This window comes from Curcuma longa, chromosome 1 (assembly GCF_044706935.1).
Source record: "Curcuma longa cultivar G26 ecotype Majalengka, Jawa Barat chromosome 1, ITB_CL_G26_1.1, whole genome shotgun sequence".
Lineage (NCBI taxonomy): Eukaryota > Viridiplantae > Streptophyta > Magnoliopsida > Zingiberales > Zingiberaceae > Curcuma > Curcuma longa.
The window spans coordinates 4,844,541-4,869,943 of NC_133861.1; the positions used below are offsets into that span (position 1 = coordinate 4,844,541).

At 36.9% G+C, this 25,403-nt stretch overlaps 2 protein-coding genes across 2 annotated transcripts in view; one reads left to right on the top strand and one right to left on the bottom strand.

Annotated features, from left to right (window-relative positions):
- The window catches only part of LOC141822856 (uncharacterized), a 35,713-nt gene extending 25,196 nt beyond the window's left edge, over positions 1 to 10,517 (top strand). Inside the window, exons 9-10 of the mRNA XM_074710167.1 lie at positions 7,293 to 7,842; positions 10,452 to 10,517. Coding sequence (XP_074566268.1) covers positions 7,293 to 7,842; positions 10,452 to 10,517 — 616 coding nt within the window. The remainder of the gene's footprint in view (positions 1 to 7,292; positions 7,843 to 10,451) is intronic.
- A 7,748-nt stretch (positions 10,518 to 18,265) lies between these two features.
- Positions 18,266 to 23,834, bottom strand: LOC141822867 (uncharacterized). Its single transcript, XM_074710176.1, has 10 exons — positions 22,923 to 23,834; positions 22,697 to 22,841; positions 21,724 to 22,559; positions 21,524 to 21,644; positions 21,256 to 21,374; positions 21,113 to 21,191; positions 20,734 to 20,990; positions 19,867 to 20,391; positions 19,507 to 19,618; positions 18,266 to 18,375 (listed from the first exon to the last, which is right to left on the bottom strand). Exons 1-10 carry the CDS (start codon positions 23,817 to 23,819, stop codon positions 18,266 to 18,268), a joined length of 3,201 nt encoding a protein of 1,066 aa, XP_074566277.1. The 5' UTR covers positions 23,820 to 23,834.
- Between the last annotated feature and the right edge of the window lie 1,569 nt (positions 23,835 to 25,403).

The window sequence follows — 25,403 nt, forward strand, 5'->3', positions numbered from 1 at the left end:
GTTAGAATGACACTGGGGGTGGGTCCCGGCAAGTCACTCCGACGCTCAAATTAGAATTTTGAGTCAGGAATGAGTTTAATAACTTGAGAAAATTAGGGTTAATGTGTGCATACCTGTGTTCAGGGTATGTGCCACCTTTTATAGAGTCGATCTCCAAAATATTAGCGTCTGTTTAGGAAATGTTCTGAGATACCTATTCTAGTTTAGAAAGATTCTGATTATCCGTATCTTTCGGAGGTATTTTCTTATTTCTCTGGAAGAAACAATCTTAGACTCCCCCTAATTGGGCAAGCTAACCATTTCCTATGATTAAGCAGATTCCAAGGTTGAGACCTAAGACTGAATGGGTTTGGTGCATGATGTCAAGTGTGTTGGTGCAGTCTTGCCCCAAGTATCATTGGGTATTAATGTTTGACTAAATGAGTTTAAGTTAGGCAATGTTGGAGTCTTTGACCATGTATGCATTTGAGTAAACAGGAAAGACCAGTTTTAAAATCTAGCAAATGGTGAAATATCTGAAGGTGCGGCCTCTTGGCGAATGGTGAATTCCCGAGAGGTGTGGCCTCTTTGGGAAGAGAACCTTAGCTTAACGAAGCTGATGGAAACATCTCAAGCAAGTGCAAGGATGAAGAGTCATGGGCTAGAAAGCATCCAAAGAGGGCACGAGGCTTGTGGAAGATGTTTGAAGGCGTGAGTCTAGGCTAAGGAATGAAGAAAAAAGTTGAAAGGTGAGTTTCAACTTCATCAGTCGACTGTGATGGCATCAGTCGACTGGTGTACTCATCCAAACCACACAGAAAGATTGGTTGAGTGAAAGACAGAGATCAGTCGACTGGGTAAGTCTCAGTCAACTGGCATTCGAACGTTGGGCTGATAGCTGGAGAAATAACGTAATCTACAGTAGCCGTTGAAGCCCACCAGTCGATTGGTCCTTGAAACAGTCGCCTGGCATCGCAAAAATTTAAAAAGACAGATTCAAGATTGGAGACGCAAGTGTTTACACTTTTTTCATCTTTGCACAATCTTTAAGCTCTGTCAATCTCAAACTCTTCCCCCAAATCTTCTCTATACATTTGTAAGAGGAAGAGGTCAAGTGTTAAGGTTTTTCCACCTTTAAAGTTGCTTTGAGAAGGAGAAAGATCATAGTGAAAAGTTCTGGTGGTGTGTGTGGATCCTTGGATTAGTCACCTCGAGGAGGTGGATACCAAGTAAATCAAAGAGTTAGCATTGCTTGATCTTAATTTTGTTTTTGTCTTCTGCTTCCGCTAACAATATTGTAGGCAAGAATAAAAGTTATTATTCACCCCCTCTAGCAAACGCAATGATCCCAACAGAGTGATCATCGAGGCCCGAGCCCAAGGTTGAGACTTAGGGCCAGGAAGAGGACGACACATAGTGCTCAGTGAGTGTCGAGACTCGAGCTCGAGGTCGAGACTCTGGGTCTGGAAGAGGTAGACACATGGTGCTGAGTGAGTGCCGAGACTCGAGCTTGAGGTCGGGACTCGAGGTCGGTACGAGATGTCGAGTTAGTGTCGAGTCCCGAGCTTGAGGTCGAGACTTGGGGCCAAGAAGAAGTCGACACATGGTACCAAGTGAGTGCCGAGGCTCGAGCCCGAGGTCGAGACTTGGGGCCAGAAAAAGTCGACACATAGTACTGAGTGAGTGCCGAGGCTCGAACCTGAGGTCGAGACTTGGGGTCGGGAAGAGGTCAACACATGGTGCTGAGTGAGTGCCAAGGCCCTAGCTTGAGGTCAAGACTTGGGGTCGGGAAGAGGTCGACATGAGATGCCAAGTGAATGCTAAAGTCCAAGCCCGAGATCGGGACTTGAGGCTGAGGAGAGGTCAGCATGTGGTGTCGAGGGCATGCCAAGGATGGAGCTTGAGAACCCAAGGTACCAAGATCTGTAACCAAAATTGAGATTGTAAGTTTAATCGATTACTCTCTCGATGTTTCTCTAAACCTCTCCTTCTTTATTTTAAGGTCACGTGGCAATCCTAGATCCATCATGTGATGAGCACGTGGTCGTTTAGAGATTCCACTGTATCAAAAGTTTATGACAACTTTAATATGTTGCTAATTGTGCAATAAATTTATTTTTATCATAAAATTTATCATAAATTTACGACGAAAATATATCGTAACAAATTTTATTATGAATTTGTGATAAATATTTTTCGTCATTAATATTCAGCCTAAATTTATCAATTTTTTTTATGGGAGAGTTTTTGTAATTCATATGTAGCGACCGGCAACGGTAAGGCGGTGAGGCTGCAGATGAGATAGGAATTAAATTTTTTTTTACCGTTTTATAAGAGAGAAAGAGCTAGAATTTTTTAAGGATAATATATAGTTTTTTTTACATTATAATATTACATATAATTTATATATATATATATATAAGGGGCGGTCTCACCCCGTTCCCCGATGGAGACGCCCTGATCAAACATATCTATTACTTAAAGCATGTGGTAAATTAAAGCACAGCAGTACGCTTATGAGGTCATATATATTCTAGCACAGATATATACAAGGCAAAGGGGACGGAAGAGCTCATGTCAAGGATGGAGAGCCACGAAGAGACAAGGAGAAGCAAGCCACATGAAGTTAATGGAGCAGATGGAGAAATTACATATAGCGGTCAAAAGCTACTTACGTCGAGATCGCTGTGTTTCCATGCATGCGCGTACTTGTTTGCCACTAATTCAAACATGCACCTGCTTAATTCCTTGAGTAATTAATTAATATAAATGTCACTAATGGATAATAAACACAATATGCGCCATGTATGTAGTTTTGACGTAATATTTAATCAGAATAAAAAATGTAGAATATTGACATCTTTTTAAATAGATATTAAGTTTGCACAATTGACATTTAATTAAATGTAAAAAAATTTTATCTTTTCTCTTAAGACAAATCTAAGCCAACAATTAAAAATGTTCCTGTTTTTTTTCCCGATGAATTAATAATATAGCAATTACAAAAATATAAAATGTATAATTATACCTCTCGAATTCGTACATCAATCTATGTATGTTGAAACCACAAACTTTGGTATTGCATATAAGAGATATATGAGCAAATATTTCACATCAGAGCAAATCAAAAGATCTTCTCTAGTTTGTACATTATTGAGTTTATTTTACTTTGGTCGTTTCATTTTATCTACCAATAAATTATTTGAGAAAAATGCTAAGTTTACCTTAAGCAACATCACTGATTTTAAGCGGGACATTCCTGGGCTCTAGCCCAATCTTTGTTTTTATTACCTATATAAATTTTTTACTTAGCCAATTAAAGTTCACCTCTTCGATTTCAACAAAAGGTGGAATCTACCATCCCAAGGTCTCACATGGTCGATTCCACGAGTATCTGTAAGGAAGTAAATTGAAAAACTACAGTTGACCACTACGAAGAAGGACAAAGTTCATTTCTTCCACACTCAAAGCTTTGAACGTTAATTTCCGGATCCATCTCTAGGCGACATATAATTTAATGTCAGTGGAAGTCGATCTACATAAATAAATATGACCACCTTGATTTTTCATCCCTAAAATATATACTCAGAAATGCAACACACCAATGTCAAATGTATGACTTTTAACAATTTCTATTGTGCTATACAATGATGATCTCAATAATGGTATTAGAGTCATGCTTTGATCAAACCAACGGCAAGCACCCCTTAATGGGCGAAATTGGATTAAATCCTCATGAAAAATTCGACTAAGTCAACACGAAGCCTTGAAACAATCGAAATGGAAGGGCCTTGTTATGCCATGATGATGGACCTGCTGTGGGTGCCTTGCACTACCATGTCAATGGAACTATGGGTTGTGTTGAAGCACTTGAAACAAACGACCTTATGTTGGCATGTTGATGCATGGATAGCTGAATGTAAGATCTCTTCCACACGCCTACCTTGAGCCATTGAACCTTTTCCCTTAGGCAGACAAGATTGGGTCCATGTAGAACCACTCCATATATGTGACACGACTATACTACAAAAGTGTCAGTATATCGATAACTAAAACAAATCTAGATTAGAATCATGCAAACTTGTTAATGTATTGATAATTAGAGCAGATCTAGGCTAGAATCGTATAGACTTTAATGGTGTAAATATTATTATTGATTTTCCTTCTTATTTTAGCCTAGATGATTATCATTCTTATTTTAGTCTAGATGATGTAAATATATAGAGAGTATACTCTTTTGTAAATCAAGTTTCTTATCAATCTTACATGTTATCAAAGCCTTGCAAATTTAATCTGCGTGTTGTTAATTTGCTTCTGCCTTGGTTCATTCAAGAGTATCTCAATTAGTTCTTTTTGTATGTTCCTATCTTCGTTGTCACAATTGATTTGTGACCTGATTGGTTGTTCTAGTTAGTGAATTTATTTCTAATTCACTTTGATTCATTAGAAGTTATCTATGTCTATGTCTAGTTCTTATTTTGGGCTAATTAATATGGACAAATCTGAAATTTCTCGCCCTATTAGTACTATTTTGGATGATTCTAATTATACATTGTGGTCTCAATGTATTTTTTTAATTGGCGAAAACTCTGGCGTATTATTACTAGTGATATTGTCAAACTGATTCGTGATATAAATGAAAATGATGCTAAGTATGTTGAACATCTTGAGAATTGGGATAGTAAATATCATCAAATTATTACTTGGTTTTGCAACACCTCTATTTCATCGATTCATATTTAGTTTGTTGACTTTGATACTGCAAAGGATATTTGAGATTTCTTGGTAAATTGATATAAAACTACTAGTCTGACACATTATTATCAACTGCTCACCACTCTTAATACCTTCAAGCAAGAATCAGGACAATCAATTAATGACTTTCTTACCATTATTCAACCTATATGGAATCAGTTGACTCAAGCCAAAATTAGTTATAATCATCTCTATCTTATCCAAGTTCTTATGGCTCTTCATCCTAAATATGAATCAGTACGTGCTGCTCTGCTACATCGTGATCCACTGTCTACCTTGGATACTACTGTTAAAGAAATCTTGTTTGAGGAAACTGCTTTTATTTAGTCAAGCCTTTTTCATCAAAAGTTGCTCTTGCCATCACTCAACCCTGTTCAACATCAGGCTCCTTGTGCAAGAACTGTCACAGCTCTGATCATATGTTTGCTAATTGTCTAACTGTTGAGTGCAAATATTGCCACAAACATGGTCCTATTTTGAAAAATTATTCAACTCACCCATCTCGCCCTAAAGGAGATTGGACAAAATTCAAGTATTCTTTGAAGTCTGGTTCTTCTGTTACTACTGCTGCTGCCCCCTCTAATGAGTCCTCTTCTCCCTTTGTTATTCTTAGTGAACTAGAAGCTATTTTTAAACAAGTGATGCCTTCCTACTCTCCATCCTCCACTGCCTTAACTATCACTCTAGGTAATTATTGGCTACTTGATTCTACTTGTTGTAATCATATGACTTCTCAATTCTCTCTATTGTCTAACCCAATTCCATAAGTTTAATTGATTAAGATTTTAAAATAATTTTAAGTTTAAATTAATTAAGCTAAAAATTAGTTTGTTAAAGTTAAAATTAATTTATTAAGGTAAAAATTAATTATTAAAAAATAATTTATTAAAGTTAAAATTACTTTATTAAGGTAAAAATTAATTAAGGTAAAAATTAATTTGTTAAAGTTAAAATTAATTTATACTTAATTTCATCTTACCCATTTCTAGATTATCACACATTTAATCCTATGGGTTCTGTGAAATAATTTTTCATTTTTATCTTGATTAATTTAATTATGATTATCTAAAATTTGATTAACCTTAAGTTAGATTTAAGTTTAATATTTTGACTTACTAAATGTCTATTTCAAGAGTTAGCTTTCAGGTAGTGGTGAAGCATAGGGGCCTTCTTGTAGATTTAAACATATTATCAAACATCAAAATCTAACTCGAGTCAACCCGAGCTTGACCAATCTGGTCAACATTGACCTGAGGTTGATTGCACCAACAATCTCCCCCTTTTTGATGTTTGACAATATGTTTAAATCTACATTCTTCCCCTTTGGCACACATCAAAAATTGTTTCCACAAGATCCACTCATCTTGTCCAATTCATACTTTTGAGGTGGACCTCCCCCTCAAAGCATGTTCCAACCGTTATCATTGCACCAACAATGATCTTAGAATTTCTAATCTTTTACCAATTCAATGGTTCAAGTCATGGATTAAAGTTTTAATCTCGAATCTAAAACTCCTTAAATTCTTATCTTTCCATTTTTAACGCTTAATCGATCGTTGGATCGATTAAGATTGCCTATGTGAAATTGCGATCGGTAATCGATCAACCGATCGATTACTAACTTTTAATCGATCAACTGATCGATCAAACTGGGTTTCTGTTCGTGACTTTTAATCGATCAGACGATCGATTACACATAGTTGTAATCGATCAGTCGATTGATTACTGAGCTTTCTGTTTAAATCCTAACGAATTGGTAATCGATCAACCGATCGATCACCATGGGTTCTGTTCGATTCTTAAGAATTTTTAATCGATCAACCGATCGATTATGGGTCTGAAAATAAAGTTTCAGAAACTCTGAAATTTGAAAGGTAACCTAAACTTATCGAATGAGTTTCAGAAACTGAAACTAAGCAGAAGTTTTCTAATCAAATTCACAAATGGTTCAAATCGAAACTTTGAATTTGACTGTGTGCCAAATCGAATTCGAAAAAGGTTTCAAACTGACAGTTATCAGTTTCAGAAACTTATAATCCTAAATTCAACCTTGTTAACCTCTACATCAGTATAGTTTTAAATCCAAACTTCTCAATTCTACTAACCATTCCACTTTGATAAGATTACCTAAGACAAATCAAATCTCACATTCAAAGAAATTGATCCCTTCTTAAATATTGAAACTGTCTTGGTGTGCCAAAATGAACTGAAACTTCCCTAAACTAAAAATTAGTTTCTAGAAATTATAGGAAACTGAAAGCTAAGCACATCCTAACCACCAGAAACTCGAATGTAACACCCCGATTATTTCTCCCTATTTTTAGGGATTTTAATTAGATTTAAAATTCTAATAAAAGTACTTTAGTTAAACAATAGAAGAGAGTTTAATAAAATAAAATGGATAAAAAGGTTTGTCTCACGAAGACGAATCCAACAAAACTTGTTTGGATCAAATCGGAGGTCGTTTGGTTAGTAAACCAAGTAAACCAAAATTGAACCCGGTTCGGTTCAATCGTTATAATGGGATTTAGCCGGTAGTTTAGATTTAATCGGGTTAGGAGTACTGTGCACTCCTCTTTTCGCCACCGCCTCCTCTCCGCGCGACCCGCGCCCAAACGAGCCGAGTCCGCCGCCGCCCGTTTCCGCCAGCGGAAAACATGGAACGGAACGAGGATGGGGGCTATAAGAGGGGGTCGCAGCCAAATCCCTAAGCCACCAAACCACCTCCTCCTTTCCCTCTGCTCGCGTCCGCCGCGTGAAGACAGCCTTCGCCGCCGCCGCGTGGGGAAGCAGCGCCGGCCTTTCTCCCTCTGGTTGCCACCGCCCGGCCAGCCGCCCTCTGCCGGAAGCACACCGACGCCACCGCCAGCCTCCTCCCGCCGAGCAACCGACGCCCAGGCCCCTGCCCTGTTTGGCCCTGTGCACGCGAGGAGAAGACGAAGCAGAGCAGCCGCCGCCTCCCTTCTCCCTTGCGCTGTTCGCCGGAGCAGCACGAGCGCCAACCCACGCCGCGAGCCTTCACCGCTTGCTGTGGAGAAGACGCCGAACGCCCGAACCCTGCTGCCCTGTTCACGCGAGGAAGAAGACGGAACACTGGTGCTTAATTGGGTAAGTTAATTAAAGGGTTTTAATCAGATTAATTAATTAAGATTGGGTTGATTAATGAAGGGGATTAGTGGATTAAATTAAATGGTAATCAAATTGATTAATTAAGGTTTGTTTGATTAAACTAGTTTAATTAGATTATTAATCTGGTTAATTACATACTAATCAGTTAATTGGTTAATAATTAGTAATTAATTATTTGAGAGTTAATAATTAACTAGTTAATTAGTTAGTTGTCGATCATTTAATTAAATAGTTAATTAGTTTAATAGTTAATGTTTGATAAATCGCCGCCGCCGCGTGGGGAAGCAGCGCCGGCCTTTCTCCCTCTGGTTGCCACCGCCCTGCCAGCCGCCCTCTGCCCGTGGGAAGCACACCGACGCCACCGCCAGCCTCCTCCCGCCGAGCAGCCGACGCCCAGGCCCCTGCCCTGTTCGGCCCTGTGCACGCGAGGAGAAGAGAAGCAGAGCAGCCGCCGCCTCCCTTCTCCCTTGCGCTGTTCGCCGGAGCAGCACGAGCGCCAACCCACGCCGCGAGCCTTCACCGCTTGCTGTGGAGAAGACGCCGAACGCCCGAACCCTGCTGTCCTGTTCACGCGAGGAAGAAGACGGAACACTGGTGCTTAATTGGGTAAGTTAATTAAAGGGTTTTAATCAGATTAATTAATTAAGATTGGGTTGATTAATGAAGGGGATTAGTGGATTAACTTAAATGGTAATCAAATTGATTAATTAAGGTTTGTTTGATTAAACTAGTTTAATTAGATTATTAATCTGGTTAATTACATACTAATCAGTTAATTGGTTAATAATTAGTAATTAATTATTTGAGAGTTAATAATTAACTAGTTAATTAGTTAGTTGTCGATCATTTAATTAAATAGTTAATTAGTTTAATAGTTAATGTTTGATAAATCAAAGATGCATATGTTTGATTAATCCAATTGAAAATGTTATTTGGATTTAACTAATTAATGGATTTAATTGAGTTTAGGTTGGGATTAGGTTAAATGCAGATGAGATATACGAGTCGATTGGGGTTTGTTCTAGTGTAAAATTTATAGGATATGTTATTTAGAAGATGTTTTGTTGCAGGACTTTGACTCGTGAATCTAGTAATATTTAGAGGTCCGTATTGTGACGACTCATCAATAAGGTAAGTACATCTCTCACCTGCAGTATGAGTAGTTCCGTTGTTTTCCGTATTTTTCCACAAACATGATTTTGTTAAAGCATATGCATGATTTTGTTAAAGCATATGTAAATAGTAGAATTGCATGATATAAGAAGTAAGATATTATAAGTATATCTGCCTAGTTAAGATATGGATGATGTAATATGAAAGAAAGTATTTTACTTTGATGTTGACAAGTACCGGACCGTGAGGTGTCCAAGGGATGGGCTCCATAAGTTGCCCCAAGGCCGCGAGGTGCCTAGTACGCTCTAATCGGCTTCGGTGGCTAGCTACCCCGGACCGGTTAGGGATGCGCGCATTGGTACTTTGTCAGGGCCCAAATGATGGATGTTTAGTATGTTTAATTATTATGAAATAGTATGTTTTGAAAATCTCCTCACATGTTTAAATATGAACATTCATGTTGCATAAATCAGTTATTACGAAGTTTTCTATGGTTTTTGTGAGTTAGATGATGTACTTACTAAGCGTTGCTTATAGTTTGCATTCCTCATATTGCAGATAAATAAAAAGGAAAAGTTTTAGGAAAGAGGAGGCAGCTGGAAAAGTGTTTGATGTGTGGTGTCGGCGGAATGAACAATAAGTTTCAACTGCATTGTTGATACGATACAAACTTTCAAACCTTTGAAAAATATAATTTGGATAATTTCTGAGAGCTTAATAAATATAGTTAGTGATTATCGATATCTAATACAAATAATATCTAAATTTCTAATAGTTACAAATAAGAAAAATATATGATCGTTGTACAAGTTCAAAAGTTTGTTTTAAAATAATTACAATTGAATTCTAATCATCAAATTCGTTACTCTCTGTTTGTATCAAGTTGCAATTGATTTATCGGGCTGATTCAGATTTTGAACATTTTACATGTAAATCTCCCACTAAGTACGATCCAAGTGTCAGTCTTTCTTCTTATGAAAAATGAAATTTTACTAGTCTTTTAAATTTATTAAACTTTTTCAATCAAGATGTCCCATTGTTTCTTTTTGTTGATTCTTTGAGTTTGCATTAGCATTTACTTAGGTATTAAATAAGGTTACCTATTTAAAATAAGTTAGAACTAGTAACTAGGTCTAACTTCATCTAAGCTAGCTAATTGGACATTAGAGTAACATGCAATTGCATTTGTATAGATGATACACCACACTGACTAAAGTTATGTGGTGAACCGTATAAATTATTTTTTAAAGATGTTCCTAATTGCACAGGACTCAGGTCAAAATGGACAAAATTCACTGGAAAATTAAAGTAGGGAAATTATTAGAGCGAGTGACATGTATGGAAGAAGAAACTAAACTACATTGATTCACCGATCAAAACTAGGATTATCCCTAGTTCTTGGATTTTTCCTTTTGGGAATGACTAATCTGTACATCTTGTTTTTGTTTATGTAGCTTATATCTTGATCCTCACAGTGTAACACTCTCAGGGTGAATGGGATCTCTGAAGTTTCTCGGATGACTCTTTGTGAAGGACAATGAAACACAGAAACTGTTCAATTTGTGGCTCAAGAGCTCTATAAATTATTTAATTATAATTCTTTATTGGGGGCTGGCAATTCTACTTGGAAATGTGCAGCCTAATGCATTTGTAGGCTCAACCTCTCTAATTTGGATTTGGCAAAATTAATTGCTAAGATTGGTTGCAATTTAAGTACAAAACATTTGGAAAACTAATTCCATTATTCTTGAACAACAGATACTACTTTCAGAAGATGATGAAGCTTAGAAATTAGTCTCACATTAGTTTGGGAGAACAAATGACTGAATTCATTCATATCAGCAAGGAGGATTAGTTTTACAATACTTGGGTTGTATGCTTGGGGTTTAATAGATTCTTGAACTACATCTTTATCTGCATCTTTCTTGCTGTCTGTGCTTCTAGTGAGTTATAGGAAAATAACTTACAGAATAACGTGCCATAACATAATAATAGTAGTAATAATAATTTTATCATTAGTTGTCAATGTCTCAGTAGCAAAGAGTGATTGAGATTGTACAGGGTGGTATATATCGTACAAGGTGGTATATGAGATTCAATTGCTTCCCATATAGATTAGAAGGGGAAATATGGAAATTAACTTACTAACTATGATGGCTACTCTTGCACAAAACATGCTTTATCTTTCTGATATCAATGGTATTCTGCAGCTTTGTTGGAAACCGTGGTTTGTGTGGTAAGCAAATTGATATTAACTGCAAGGATGAGATTCCATCGCCCTCAGGAAATTCCCAACTTATCTATTCAGGTAGCTTAAAATCACATAGCTATCTATGACTTTCTTTTGTGTTTAAATTTGTTAGTAATTTGAAGTACAGCTTGAGGTTATTATCAAAAGCCAGTAATTCAGCAATCTGTCATTTCTGTATATATCTCAACTTTGAGAGTGAAATTAGTTGCTCCACAATAGATTGATGATTGTTGTGGCTGTTGGGGGCATGAAATTTATTATGGAGCCTAAACATATTGGCAATCTAATTGATCAAAGATCATCATCTAGACTTTAATAATTACCATTTGGATGTACCTTTTTGCATAGTATACTAAAAATATCTTGAACAATAGTTTTAAGAATAAATCCCAAGCAGCTGTGGAACCAGGCTGTAGGATGCATCAAATCTATTGTCGAGCCTGAACTTATTGCCAATCTAATTTGCCAAAGATCATCTAGACTTCAATATTTCCCTTGGTTTCTGGATGTTAGCATGTTGTATATACACAAAATATTTTGAGAAATGGTTTCCATAATACATCTTTGCAGAAATGGAGCCAACAAAATTTCTTGCCTGGATAATACCCCTAAATTGTGATAATGCTCCTAGAACCTTGTTTGGAGGATCCTCTAGCACTCTCAATTTAAAATGTTTGATTCCTTGATTCCGTCCTTACCTCTCACCACTGGTTTTTTATCCTTCTGTCTCAATGAGGATTATCATAAAGAAATTGTGTCATGCCTTGCACAAGCTAGAGTCATCGAAAGGCAAACTTCATTCTCTGCACTTGAACTATAATAATGTTTGAGTGAAATACAATATATAAAAGTAATTAAACTAAGTTTCCTCTAAAGAGATACCACAAGTATCATGCAAAATAGAGGCCAAAAACTCCACAATGTGAACATAAAACCAAAGGATTGCATATTTTTAAATGAATCCAAAGAGCATTAATATTCAAAATTGTTATCATTATCATTATTCCACAATTTTAAGCTCATTAATCTATCTTACACTTTTTCTCATTGATTGCTTTATGTAGTTTCAGTGTTTTTTCATATTTCCTCTTTTTTACAGTTGAATTTTTCTAACTTATTTTATCTAGAAATCAATATATATTATATGACAAATAAACGGTGAACAACTTACAATCCATTGAGTAAGAAATATTATATATTGTCCGTGCAATCAGATCCTAAGTGATTGAGACTTATTATAGATTTTGATGATGTGATATGAAACTTTGGAGGGTGATTGCACCAACAAAATCAAATTGTTTTGTCAAGCCATCAATTACCCAACATGTGAATGATATTTAAAACTCTAGGATGATGTGATATGAACATGTTTGAAGGCAACCAATGGATTTCATAAATATATATGTTGAATCAACTAGAATATAGTACAAGAGTCAGGAGACTAAAAAAAGTTTAGTTAGGTAGTAAGTGATTTAATTGATCTAAATGTTATACTATGGCAATGTATATAGTTTAATCGACAGATAAATTCATCTAGTAAATCCTTGATACCAAGGATCAAAGTGTCGATATGCGTTGGACAACACAAAGGAGTTTATTATTCTGCCCACCACCAAATACACAAGATGATTTTGACGTGACATGGAACAAAGAGGGAGGGAAGAGAGAACAAGGGGAGGAGGTAGGAGGTAGGAGGCAGGAGGCAGGAGGCAGGAGGCAGGAGAGGAGAGGAGTACTCAAGGGAGGAGCGGTGGATGGGAGGGTAAGAGGAATCAAGAAGAGGAGAGAAGTGTGTGGAGAGAAAAATACTGAGAATTAAATATAATTCTTAACCTTTCAAAAATACCACTAACCTAATTAAATGTGGTTGAATTCGAATTTAATTTTATAAAAGAAAATCTTAAAATTAAAATTTTCAAATTTGAAGGTCAAATTTCTTATTTCCCAAATTTTAGAATTTTTTTATATTTGTAAAATTAAATAAATTTAATTACAAATCTAAAATTTAATTTAAACCTAAAATATAATATTTTTTTACATCCTAAATTTTGAAAAAAAATCATGATGTATTTTTTTGTCCACTTTAATAATTGCAGTTAATGTAAACAAATTAAAATCAAATGGTAGAATTTTAAATTATTTCACTATATAATTTTATCAAATAAAGTCAAACAAAATACAAGTAATAAAGTGATATTTAATGCTCAAATTTATTATCAAATGCTTATGAATAAATTTCAAACATAATTTATATAATTCCATAAAAATATGTATTCATTTCAAACAAAATTACATCTTTAATAATGAAAGTTTCTAGCACCTTCAAATCTAAAATTGCTCCAATGTTACAAAATTCGAAAACAAAAATATATCCCAGAGGAGTAGGAAGCTCTCATTTTCTTGTTGCTCATTTTAGCATTCTATCTATAGAGTTAATAGATTATAGGTGTAAATTATTATGAAATGGAAGAAGTATATAGATCACATATCACTGAAGCTAAAAATTAAAACTTGTTTGGTTGCTATGATTTTTTAACTCTGAAAATGATCAATTAATCAACAAATATAAACAAATGAACAAGCATGGATTAGTAATCTAATTAATTATTAAGCAAACGATTAATTACATTAAAAAGTTAATTGAAAGTTATAACTTAAGTGAAATTAATTCAATTAAATAAGTATTGAAATTGTAGACATGATACAGTATCGCAACACTAAACTTTGGCATGGCTAGGCTCGAAATTTTAAAGTTTGCTTGTGACTAACATGACTTGATGATTTTGGATTTCAATTCATCATAGTTTGAGAATGTCATTGTAAAAACTTGGATCATTGAGCTTATCAAACCCAAACCATGTACAATTTAAAAAACCAGTAGCAAACCTACTTCCCTATGTTGCTGCATTAGATTTTGCAGTGCACCATTTAAAGAAAGTTCTAGTTATATTTACTTTTTGTTCATTCTTTATTCACGTTAAAGAAACAGTTTGTAAGCCATGTTTTTTCTGTGTATATTCATTTTGGCATAATTCTGTTTTGACTTTTAATATGTATGATCTTGGACCATATCATGCCTATTATAAGTAATATATCATCCTGTGTCTTCACTTAGTTGGCTCGTGTGATATCTCCAGGATTAATTCTTTATTTTAAGCTACAGATTGTTTGGGACATCGGAGTTTCTGATTGCAATTTTTTCTTTGGTTTAAGTTGTATTCGATGTTCATTGTCACATGAGGATTTGCAGGTGACATAAAGCGCACAAAGAATTCAGCTAAGCTTGTCACAAGTGCTGTAGCAACAGTAGGAGCTTTGTTGTTAGTGGCATTGATGTGTTTCTGGGGATGCTTCCTTTACAAGAAATTTGGTAAAGGTGATGTCAGTGGTCCAGCAATGGATATAAGTGGAGGTATCAGTATATGTTTAGTTGTTTCAATTAATGTTTTAACATTTACAGGTCGTTCATACTGGAGATAACTATAGGGTGCCTTCTTTCTCTCTGACTTAATCCTCTGTTTCAGGTGCATCAATAGTAATGTTTCATGGGGACTTACCCTACTCGTCAAAAGATATACTTAGAAGACTAGAAACCTTAAACGAGGGAAACATCATTGGTTCTGGGGGCTTTGGAACTGTTTACAAGCTTGCTATGGATGATGGAAATGTTTTTGCTTTAAAAAGAATAATGAAGACAAATGAAGTGCTGGATCGGTTTTTTGATAGAGAACTTGAGATCTTAGGGAGTATTAAGCATCGGTATCTAGTCAATCTTCGAGGATATTGCAATTCTCCTTCATCTAAATTGTTAATTTATGATTTCTTACCTGGTGGAAGCTTGGATGAAGTCTTACATGGTATGTTCTACCTCATTCTGTCTTTCTGAACCATTTGTCATCTATCTATATAATAACAGTTGAGATGTGCTTATTAAGATTTGAATTCTGGTATCACTACCAATATAGATAATTTTAACTACTTCACTGAATATTTAACCTTTGTTCTATGTAATGGAACACAAACTAAATTATATGTGCATGTTGATTCTACTATACTTGTTCACTGTCTTTTGAGCATCTGATGCACCTAGGTAGAGAGATACTGACCTAGGGGGCATTTCTCCCTATATGTATAAATAGGTCCCACCCTAAATTTAAAATACTAACGTGCAAGTAAACCTAATACACCAATAACTACCTAATACTCTTAGCAGCTTCCTCAAGTTGGAGCATAAACACTATCTATGTCTAGCTTGCTTCTTGAAAACATAACAGTCGCACACCAGAAAAACAAGGTATAAGGAGTTAATGAAGCACAAAGCAAATTATCGTTGGTCTAGATCAACAAAGCTTAGGAAATAATTTACGAAGTATGCAAGTGAGGATCCCTTCAATGTCAGACCAACTAGCACATCAAAGAGAGATGATAAAGAGATAAATGATGAAGCAGAATGAAAGTGAAGAGAAATAATGAGAACCATCTCTCAAGTGGGCTTTGCCATGAAAAAACACACATAACAACATGAATGGACTAAAGGAAAAGGAAAACCCTCGAGGGTTTCAGAGAAAGATGGATAGTATAGTCAACCCTTTGCTGGATGTAGCAAAATAAGGTAGATATTTACTTTGTTTTGGTTATCACTGAAGATGGATAGGACAACTTGATCCTTTGTTGGACATGACAGAATAAGCATAGGCATTTTCTCTGATTAAAGTTTTATTAGAAATGAATAGAACAGCTCGACCATTTGCTTGAAATAGCAAACTGGAAACATGTTCTCTATTCAGATCTACACTGTAGACAAGAAAAATGGATAATTGCTTCAAAGGTTGTGAAGACTTTCTGGTAGTCTATGTAGATGATATATTGGTATTCTCTCCATCAGAAGAACTTCATATTCAGCATTTATCCCGAACACTGGATATTTGCCAGAAGGAGGGTCTTATTCTTTCACCAACTAAAATGAAGATTGCTCAACCTGAAATGGATTTTCTTGGTGCTGTTGTTGGTAATCGGAAGATTAAAATGCAGCAACATATTATTAAGAAGATCCTGGATTTCGACGAAGAAAAATTGCAGACTTTAAAAGGGTTGAGATCATGGCTGGGAATTCTAAATTATGCTAGATCGCATATCAAGAATTTAAGTCAATTGGTTGGACCTCTGTATTCCAAAACCTCTCCACATGGTGATAGGCGATTTAAAGGCTCAGATTGGGAAATTGTAAAGAAAATCAGAGCTATAGTCCAGAACTTACCGGATCTTGAATTACCTCCACCAGATGCATATATTATTATTGAAACAGATGGATGCATGGAAGGATGGGGTGGTGTATGTAAATGGAAGAAATCCAAGTTTGATCCTAGGAATTCTGAACAGATTTGTGCCTATGCAAGTGGGAAATTTCCAACTATTAAGTCCACAATTGATGCTGAAATATACGCCTGTATGGAAGCCCTTTCAGCAATGAAAATACACTATTTGGACAAGAAGGAGATTACATTAAGAACTGATTGTCAAGCCATAATCAAGTTCTTCAATAAGACGGTTAGCAACAAGCCATCTCGGGTAAGGTGGATAACGTTTTTAGATTATATGACAGGTACCGGCGTGGAAATAAAGCTGGAACACATTGAAGGCTCCAATAATGAACTGGCGGACGCTTTATCTCGACTTGTTCACCACTTGATGATAGCAGTCACAGTTCCTGAAGATCAAATCGCCCTGTTCCACCAAATTGAAGGATCTGTTGAAGAAGTATCCAGAGCGCCTAAGGAAATGAAGAAGCAGCTGGGACATACCCTACTGTCCCTAGCTTCCATTCTACCTGTCATCTAGAAGCGGTACTATTATCAATAGGAATTGAGCCTCGGGGAGCCGTTCCTATTGAAAAGCGGTATGGTATTGTATATAGCACACGGTATTGTAAAAGGTGACCGATGTCCATCACCTTTAGTCACCTTTAAAATTATAATAAGTGAGTGCTTGTAAAAGATGCTTGCATGATATAAATGCAGCATCTTCTGTCAACTTTAGTGAGTGATGCAGCATCTTATGTCAACTTTAGCGAGTGATGCTTGGCATCTTCGTGAGGTGTAAAGTTAGTGCGTGCACTATTAAGCACTTTATTCATTATTGCATACTACGAGTCAAAATTGTGCATTGCACAATGAAACTCAGTGCATTAATGAATAGTGTTTAATTAAAAACACTATAGCACCTCTTCTACTATAAAAAGGGGTGATCTGAAGCTTAGCAGGACAAGCGGGAAATACCCGAAGCCCTACTAAGGAGTTTGAGTGCCAGAGTGTTCTTAGAGTGTGAGTTCAAGTGCTTCAAAAGCCTATACTCACGATCCTTTGTAAAATTTCCACCATATAAGAGTATTGAAATTTTACAAAGGATCGTGAGTATAGGCTTTTGAAGCACTTGAACTCACACTCTAAGAACACTCTGGCACTCAAACTCCTTAGTAGGGCTTCGGGTATTTCCCGCTTGTCCTGCTAAGCTTCAGATCACCCCTTTTTATAGTAGAAGAGGTGCTATAGTGTTTTTAATTAAACACTATTCATTAATGCACTGAGTTTCATTGTGCAGTGCACAATTTTGACTCGTAGTATGCAATAATGAATAAAGTGCTTAATAGTGCACACACTAACTTTACACCTCACGAAGATGCCAAGCATCACTTACTAAAGTTGACATAAGATGCTGCATCACTCACTAAAGTTGACAGAAGATGCTGCATTTATATCATGCAAGCATCTTTTACAAGCACTCACTTATTATAATTTTAAAGGTGATGGACATCGGTCACCTTTTACAATACCGTGTGCTATATACAATACCATACCGCTTTTCAATAGGAACGGCTCCCCGAGGCTCAATCCCTATTGATAATAGTACCGCTCCTAGATGACAGGTAGAATGGATGCTAGGGACAGTAGGGTATGTCCCAGTTGTTTCTTCATTTCCTTAGGCGCTCTGGATACTTCTTCAACAGATCCCTCAATTTGGTGGAACAGGGCGATTTGATCTTCAGGAATTGCGACTGCTATCATCAAGTGGTGAACAAGTCGAAGATAAGGCGTCCGCCAGTTCATTATTGGAGCCTTCAATATGTTCCAGCTTTATTTCCACGCCGGTACCTGTCATATAATCTAAAAACATTATCCACCTTACCCGAGATGGCTTGTTGTTGACCGTCTTGTTGAAGAACTTGATTATGGCTTGACAATCAGTTCTTAATGTAATCTCCTTTTTGTCCAAATAGTGTATTTTCATTGCTGAAAGGGCTTCCATACAGGCGTATATATTTCAGCATCAATTGTGGACTTAATAGTTGGAAATTGTGCAAATTATAGGGGCATTAAATTAATGAGTCATACCATGAAACTTTGGGAAAGAGTAATAGAAAAACGATTAAGGAAAGAGACTATGGTCACCGAAAATCAATTTGGGTTTATGTCTGGTAGGTCGACAATAGAAGCTATACATCTTCTCAGGCAACTAATTGAAAAGTATCGTGGACAAAAGCAAGATCTACATATGATATTTGTTGATTTAGAAAAAGCTTATGATAGAGTCCCAAGGGAAATTATATGGAGAATTTTAGAAAAGAGGGGTGTTAGCGTAGTATATATTGACCTAATTAAGGATATGTATGAGGAAGTAACGACTAGAGTGAAGACTTCAGGCGGATTAACTGAAGCATTTCCAATAAAGATAGGGTTACATCAAGGGTCAGCTCTAAGCAATTCCTTATCTTTTTACACTAATCATGGATGAACTTACTGGACACATTCAAGATACCGTACCATGGTGCATGTTGTTTGCAGATGATATTGTATTGGTAGATGAGACACGTGAGGGAGTAAATGCTAAATTAGAATCTTGACGAGAAACACTAGAAGAGAAAGGTTTTAGGCTTAGTAGAGTAAAGACAGAATATATGGAATTTAAGTTTAGCAATATTGAACGTAATGAGACAAGTATTAAAATAGGAGATGATGAGTTGTCTGGAACTGAGAGTTTTAAATATTTAGGATCATTTTTGCAAGCCGATGGAGGGATTGAGAGAGATGTCTTACATAGAATACAAACAGGATGGTTGAAGTGGAGGAGAGCATCAGGTGTTTTATGTGATCGTAAAGTGCCTCTAAAACTTAAAGGAAAGTTCTATAAAACGGCAATTAGACCTGCCATGTTATATGGCGCTGAATGTTGGGCTATGACTCGAGCACTTGAGCAAAAGATGAGAGTTGCGGATAAAAGGTTACCTCTGTACCTTCTATACGAAGTCCACCAGCCATAGATCTGATAAAGTTGCAACCCAATAACATTTGGATTCCATCCTTTAAATTCATCCTTAATTGATAAGTGAAAGGAATCCTGAATTTATGAATACCAATGCTCATCAGACCATTTTTAACTTTCATGGATGTTTCCTGTTGAGAATTAATGCCCGAGAAAACCACTTTGTAATTAAGTGGCTCAAAGGCTTCCTCTGGTAGAGCTTCCTTGCAAATACAACATGTAGTTGCTCCCGTGTCTAGTATTGCTCTAATTTTGGTATCAGGGGCTCCTGGTATATGAAAAATAATTTCCATATTATAAAGTTTATTGATTAAGGATTTTACCGGAGCCAAAAAGGAGAATTCCTGTGCCATCGGGGAGTAATCTTCAGTCGAACCAAAGGATCCTTCTCCTCGTTCAGTTTCTCCCAGAGTTGTTACCTCAGTAATCCGTGGTGTTATAATTTTTTCAAGAATCACCTGTGCTACACAAGAGCCTTTTTCCAATAGAATAATTGTATCAGAATGATTTTGAATTAGAATACGTACTTCTCCTCGGAAGTCTGAATCAATTACTCCCGCACCAATTCCTATCATCATTTTGAGTGCTGCACCCGATCGAGGTGCTAATCTTGCATAGAATTTACTGGAAAATTCCATTGCAATGCCTGTCCGTGCCAATGCTTGCATTCTTGCTGGTATACTGATTTCTTCATCAAGAAAGATATCATATCCTGCAGCACCAGCAGTTCTCCGTATAGGAAGTTTTGCCGTAGGAGTCAATCTCCGAATTTTGAAAAATTCATCTGACGCTGACGGCTGCGCCAAATTCTTCTGTGGCTCCACCACTGCTTCACTCGGCAAAAGTTCCTGAAATTCTCGTTCCAAGTCAGTTATAGAAACTGACTTACCTTTTCTTTCTTTGTCAAGAGCAGCCTTTAAATACTGGGTATAATTAAGAAGTTCTTGTACCATATCTGTTTCTTTTTCATACGGTGGAACAAGTGTTGGCTCTTGATATGTGATTGCTTTGTCTAGATAAAACTTAGAACATGATGGACAACATGTCATATGACAAATAAGACAGTGTAATCTCATAGTATCAGTGGTTATCATCTTACAAAAAGTGCAATATAGATACCTCCCTTCAGAAATCGGTTGGTTTTCCTGCCAGCAATGCTTGCAGTTTTTCATAATATCACCAACAAATACCTGTGATCTCCATCCACAGTCTTCTGGTCCCATCATGAAAATAGTTTCTGAAGCCTTCCATGGGGTATCTTCAAGTACCAGTTTTGCATAATTTACTGGTCCCATTTCTCCTTCAGAGTAGCTGCAAATTGCGTCAGAATCTGGTTCATTTAGATCAACTGATAAAATATCATAATCACTTGGTAAATCAAGTTGATCTACTACTGCAGCTCTAACAATGTTACCAGTCTTCCGTTTACAGTCTCTGGCAAAGTGTCCTGGCTCACCACAAATAAAACATTTACACTTCTTTTGTTGCTCAAATTTTTTTCGTTTAAAAACCCTAACATGCGTGTCATGAGGTTTTCCTTTGTAAGTTTTTGACTTCCGAAGTCCATACCTCTTTTGTGGTCCTTTATAATATCCTGGTATTGGGATCTTACTACAAAAAGCCAGGTCTTTGACAGTTTTTTGAATGACTGCATTCTTACAAATATTAGCCAAATATTGGTATGAAAAATGTACTCTTGGCAAAATACCTACCTGATTAGCTGGGTATTTTGCTTTAAATGCTTTTTCTATTTCGGTACCAATTATGGCTGGCATCTTTTTGAATATCTTATCAGATAGCTCTGGATTAAGAAAGGCCCTTCCAGAATTTGCTGCAAGATTTTTAAAGTCATTAAGATAATTGAAAATATCTTTCATACTTGAGCAATGCAGTCGCTCAATATCTGCATAAGCCTGATCTTGTTCCATTGTTGAGCCTTGATAAGGATCTTCTAGTAATACCATTCTTCTGATGGCTGACAAAATATTCTGTGTTTCTCCTGCCATTTGTACAAGCTCCTCATATTCTCTGGCATAGACCATTCGCCACTGGATCCACATTTTTTTTTCCGTTTCTCCCAAGAGATTCTCAATAAATTGTACTTTCTGTTTATTATCTGCCCAGGTTCTTTCATTGACCAAGTTATTAGTAATAGATTCCCACCTAGAAATAACATCAGCATATTGTCCAATATCATCTGGTAATACTAAGATTACCCCGGTTGATTGTTGTGCAGAAGGTAAAACCCAAGGTTGCTGATAAACTCTCTTACCCTTATAATTACCTGACCACTGAACCCCTGTTGGTGGTTCATATGGCGACTGTGATGATTGTGCTGGTGGGTAATTGATTTGCCCCATTAATGGTTCTGTTGGAGGGTTGTAGGCTGAAATTGCAGATGACGATAAAGCCTTCTCCGTATTCATCAAGGAACGCATTATTGGATAGTCCATCTTTTCTAATTGCTCTAAAATTTCCTCCTGGGTAGTGACATGCGCTGCTTCTTGCTCTGGATCCTCATTCTGCGTTGCCTGTAAAGGCAGATTATTATTAGTTTGATTAACTAATTCACCTTCACTATGAGGTTCCTCCAGCCGTTGTAAGAATTCCTCAAAAATAAATGATTCCTGTGGAATTGGGTTATAATACCCATTTTCCCTAGGAATTGTATGATGCTCCGGAATTATCTGCTGTTGAGCTTGGAGCTGCGTCTCAATTTGTTCCACGTGTTCCACAACTTGTTGCCAATATAAATCTGACTCCGTATCAGTACTTTCCCAATTTGGTTCTTGATTCAGCTGTACCCCTTGTTCTTCCTGCACAAAAATAGGATAATCCATTTCTTGTTCTGTAAGACCTAGGAAATGCATACCTAAGTCTTCTTCATCTTCTTCATATTGAATTGGGGTATTTTCAGTATTTTGAAAATCTGGAGTTGGTAGTTCATCCAAGTCCCATTCTGGGTCATCTTCCCAAGGTGTATCTTCCCATATACTAGGTAAAGCACACTCTTCTTCTTCACTTTCGCTGATCCATCCATAGCAAGGGAATTTCTTCTTTTTTTCTTTGAAGGCTCCTCGTACTCCCATCCTTCAGGTGGTGGATCATCTTCTTTGCTTTTCTTCTTATCAGAAGGTTCTTCATATTCCCAGCCTTCAGGTGGTGGATCATCCCATCCGGTTGGGGTGATAGGGAGATAATACTCTGGTGGTCTTTCAGGAGTAGAGTAATCCACATAGTAATCATACTTGCCGCTGCATTCTCCCAAAGTATCCCATCTGGGTGAATTTTTGGAAGTCTTCCGAATATTCTTTCTTCTTTTTTCTTCAGCTTTAGCCCAGCCATCCCATTCATCTGGTATTTCTTCTTCAAGTAGAACGGCCGCAAATTCTTCCTCTGGAACTTCTTCCTTTGAATCTTCAATGTCCATCTCATTCATTCTTCTTGGCTTAGGATTTCCTGTGGAATGATATCCTGAAAAAGCCAAGGTTATAGATCCATCCATTAGGTTTGTTGTTCTTACCGCCTCTGGATTGCGAATTTGAGGTGCCTCTGGTGGTTTAAGGATCCACCTCATGCCCTGTAATTCTGCAGTAGTTCTTGGTGAAGCTGGTACTGCACGAATACCATTACTAGCAAGATAATCAGTAACATTTTGAATATTATAACGAAATCCAGCATGGCTGGTATTCGTTAACCTTGCAATTAAACCCCTGGTAATTAGTAAATTGCTTTCTGCAGCATTCCAGTCTTCATAGCCGTGAGTTTGAACGGCTAGTTCTATATGATGGAAAAAGTCTTCAATACTGATTAATATATTTGGAGCTATATAGACCAGCTGCGTACCTCCTGAAAGGTCGATTTCCATAGTCCCGATGATCGAACGATCATCCCTCCATCTTGTGTCTCTTAGGACTATTAAAGCATTAGTCCCTGCATTTCTGCGATGAAGGGCATGCACTCTAATCATTACTAAACCCAAATGAATAATCTGCATACCTTCCCTTCTGAGTCTATTATAACTCTCTTGATTGATCAGAGGTAAATTTTGCTGTGAATCTGTTACCAACATTCTTACTTCAGAATAATGTTGATAAACTCTGTGCCTTGGTTCAGTCCAATTTATACTGTATAATGTTTCTGCCGGCACTAGTGATGCTCGTCTTCTTTGTGACAGTTCTAGTTCAGCATCAGGATTAAGCTGACTTTCAAGAGTCCTGGGTCCATTTCTGGTTCCAGGTATTCTCTGCTGTGCTTGATATCGCAGTCTTGCCATTCTGCGATAATCACGTATCTGATCTTCTTGTGCTGAGGTTATTGGTTGCGAGACCTCCGTTTGTGCTCTTTCTGAAATAGAGGGCCTAGGTCTGTTCGCCATCTTCAGATATTTTCTTCAACTTCTCTTTTTCTTCTTTGAATATTTTCAATGGATCTTTGTAAACAAAGAAAGGCTCCTTCTTTGATACTGGTTTGACTCCGAGTGATAACCCCTTCAATTGTTTTGTAATATCCGCAACCTGTGTAGATACGTCAGATACAATTGGCTTTTTAAGCAGTAAATCAAGCTTTGTGTTTATAGTTAATAAAAGCTCGATTATTGTATTGTTCTGTCGATTTATATCACTGTTTGTGGCGTGTGCAGCTACCACAAAACCCAAGGCTGGTGCACTAATTCTTTGAGTAACCTGCAAAGCTTTCTCGTATTCTTCAGCTGAGGAGGAAGGTGGAGCTGCTCCTGGTGGTGGAGCTGAGCTCATGAAACTCTTCTTTTGACCTCTTGTACCACTTCCTCAATTCTTCCAACCTGCAGTCTGACTTCTTTGATTAGATTAAAAGCTTGATCTTCTATCAACTTTGGTTGTCGAGAAATCTCCTGCACCAAACCTTTAATATCCGAAACTGTTAGAGGTTTGCTTATTAATAATTCTTTTTGCAGATCTAATACAGCCCCTTGTAGTTTCTTCTGAAGTTTTAAGGCTTCTGTTAAGGATTCAGTAACTTCAATATGGTTCTGCCTTAAAGAATCCAGCAACACATGAAACTCCTTGGTTGAAATATAAGCATGTAAAGAAAGTCTATCATATAAGACGTCCAGATTATTAGAAAGTCCTTTAAGTGAAACTTTGGTTTCTAGGTTAAGATATTCTAGGTTGGCCGTCCTAGAGTTTTGATACCAATCCCTAATTGTTCTTTCAAATCTTTCAGACATTTAAGGACATTTTTCTTATTAATTATCAAATTTCACGTACCCTTCAAGCTACCAGCACAATTTCGTTCAGGCAACTTTTGGCTCCCTGGCCTCTCTTCTTCCTTACTAAAACAGAGTACCGGCTCAATATAGGGTTTGTGAAACAAGTAATTAATACAAATTATGCCTTAAATATTTTCCAGATTAGTAAAACAACTTCGTGATTAGAAATCATTACCTTCGGATGCCTTCCCAGAATACCTTTACGAATTTAGCCAGAAAACATCTTTAGAAACCAAGCTCTGATACCATAAACTTTACTTTATTGCATATGGTGGAAATTTTACAAAGGATCGTGAGTATAGGCTTTTGAAGCACTTGAACTCACACTCTAAGAACACTCTGGCACTCAAACTCCTTAGGGCTTCGGGTAGGGCAGATTAAAGTGGTAGCCTAGTGCCACTGCCGTGCATCTCTTCCATGAGCGCTATCGGCTTGTCCTGCTGACCGAGCAGAAGCAGGCCCATGAGCTTCAGCCATAAGACTTAGGGGAGAAGAAAAGAATCTTCACATGTGACGATGGGGCCCAATGAGCACCCGACATGTGATGATTAATCTTTTCCTATTCAAGGCTTTTCTTTCTCTATTTAAGTCCCCTTGTAATTGGAAGTG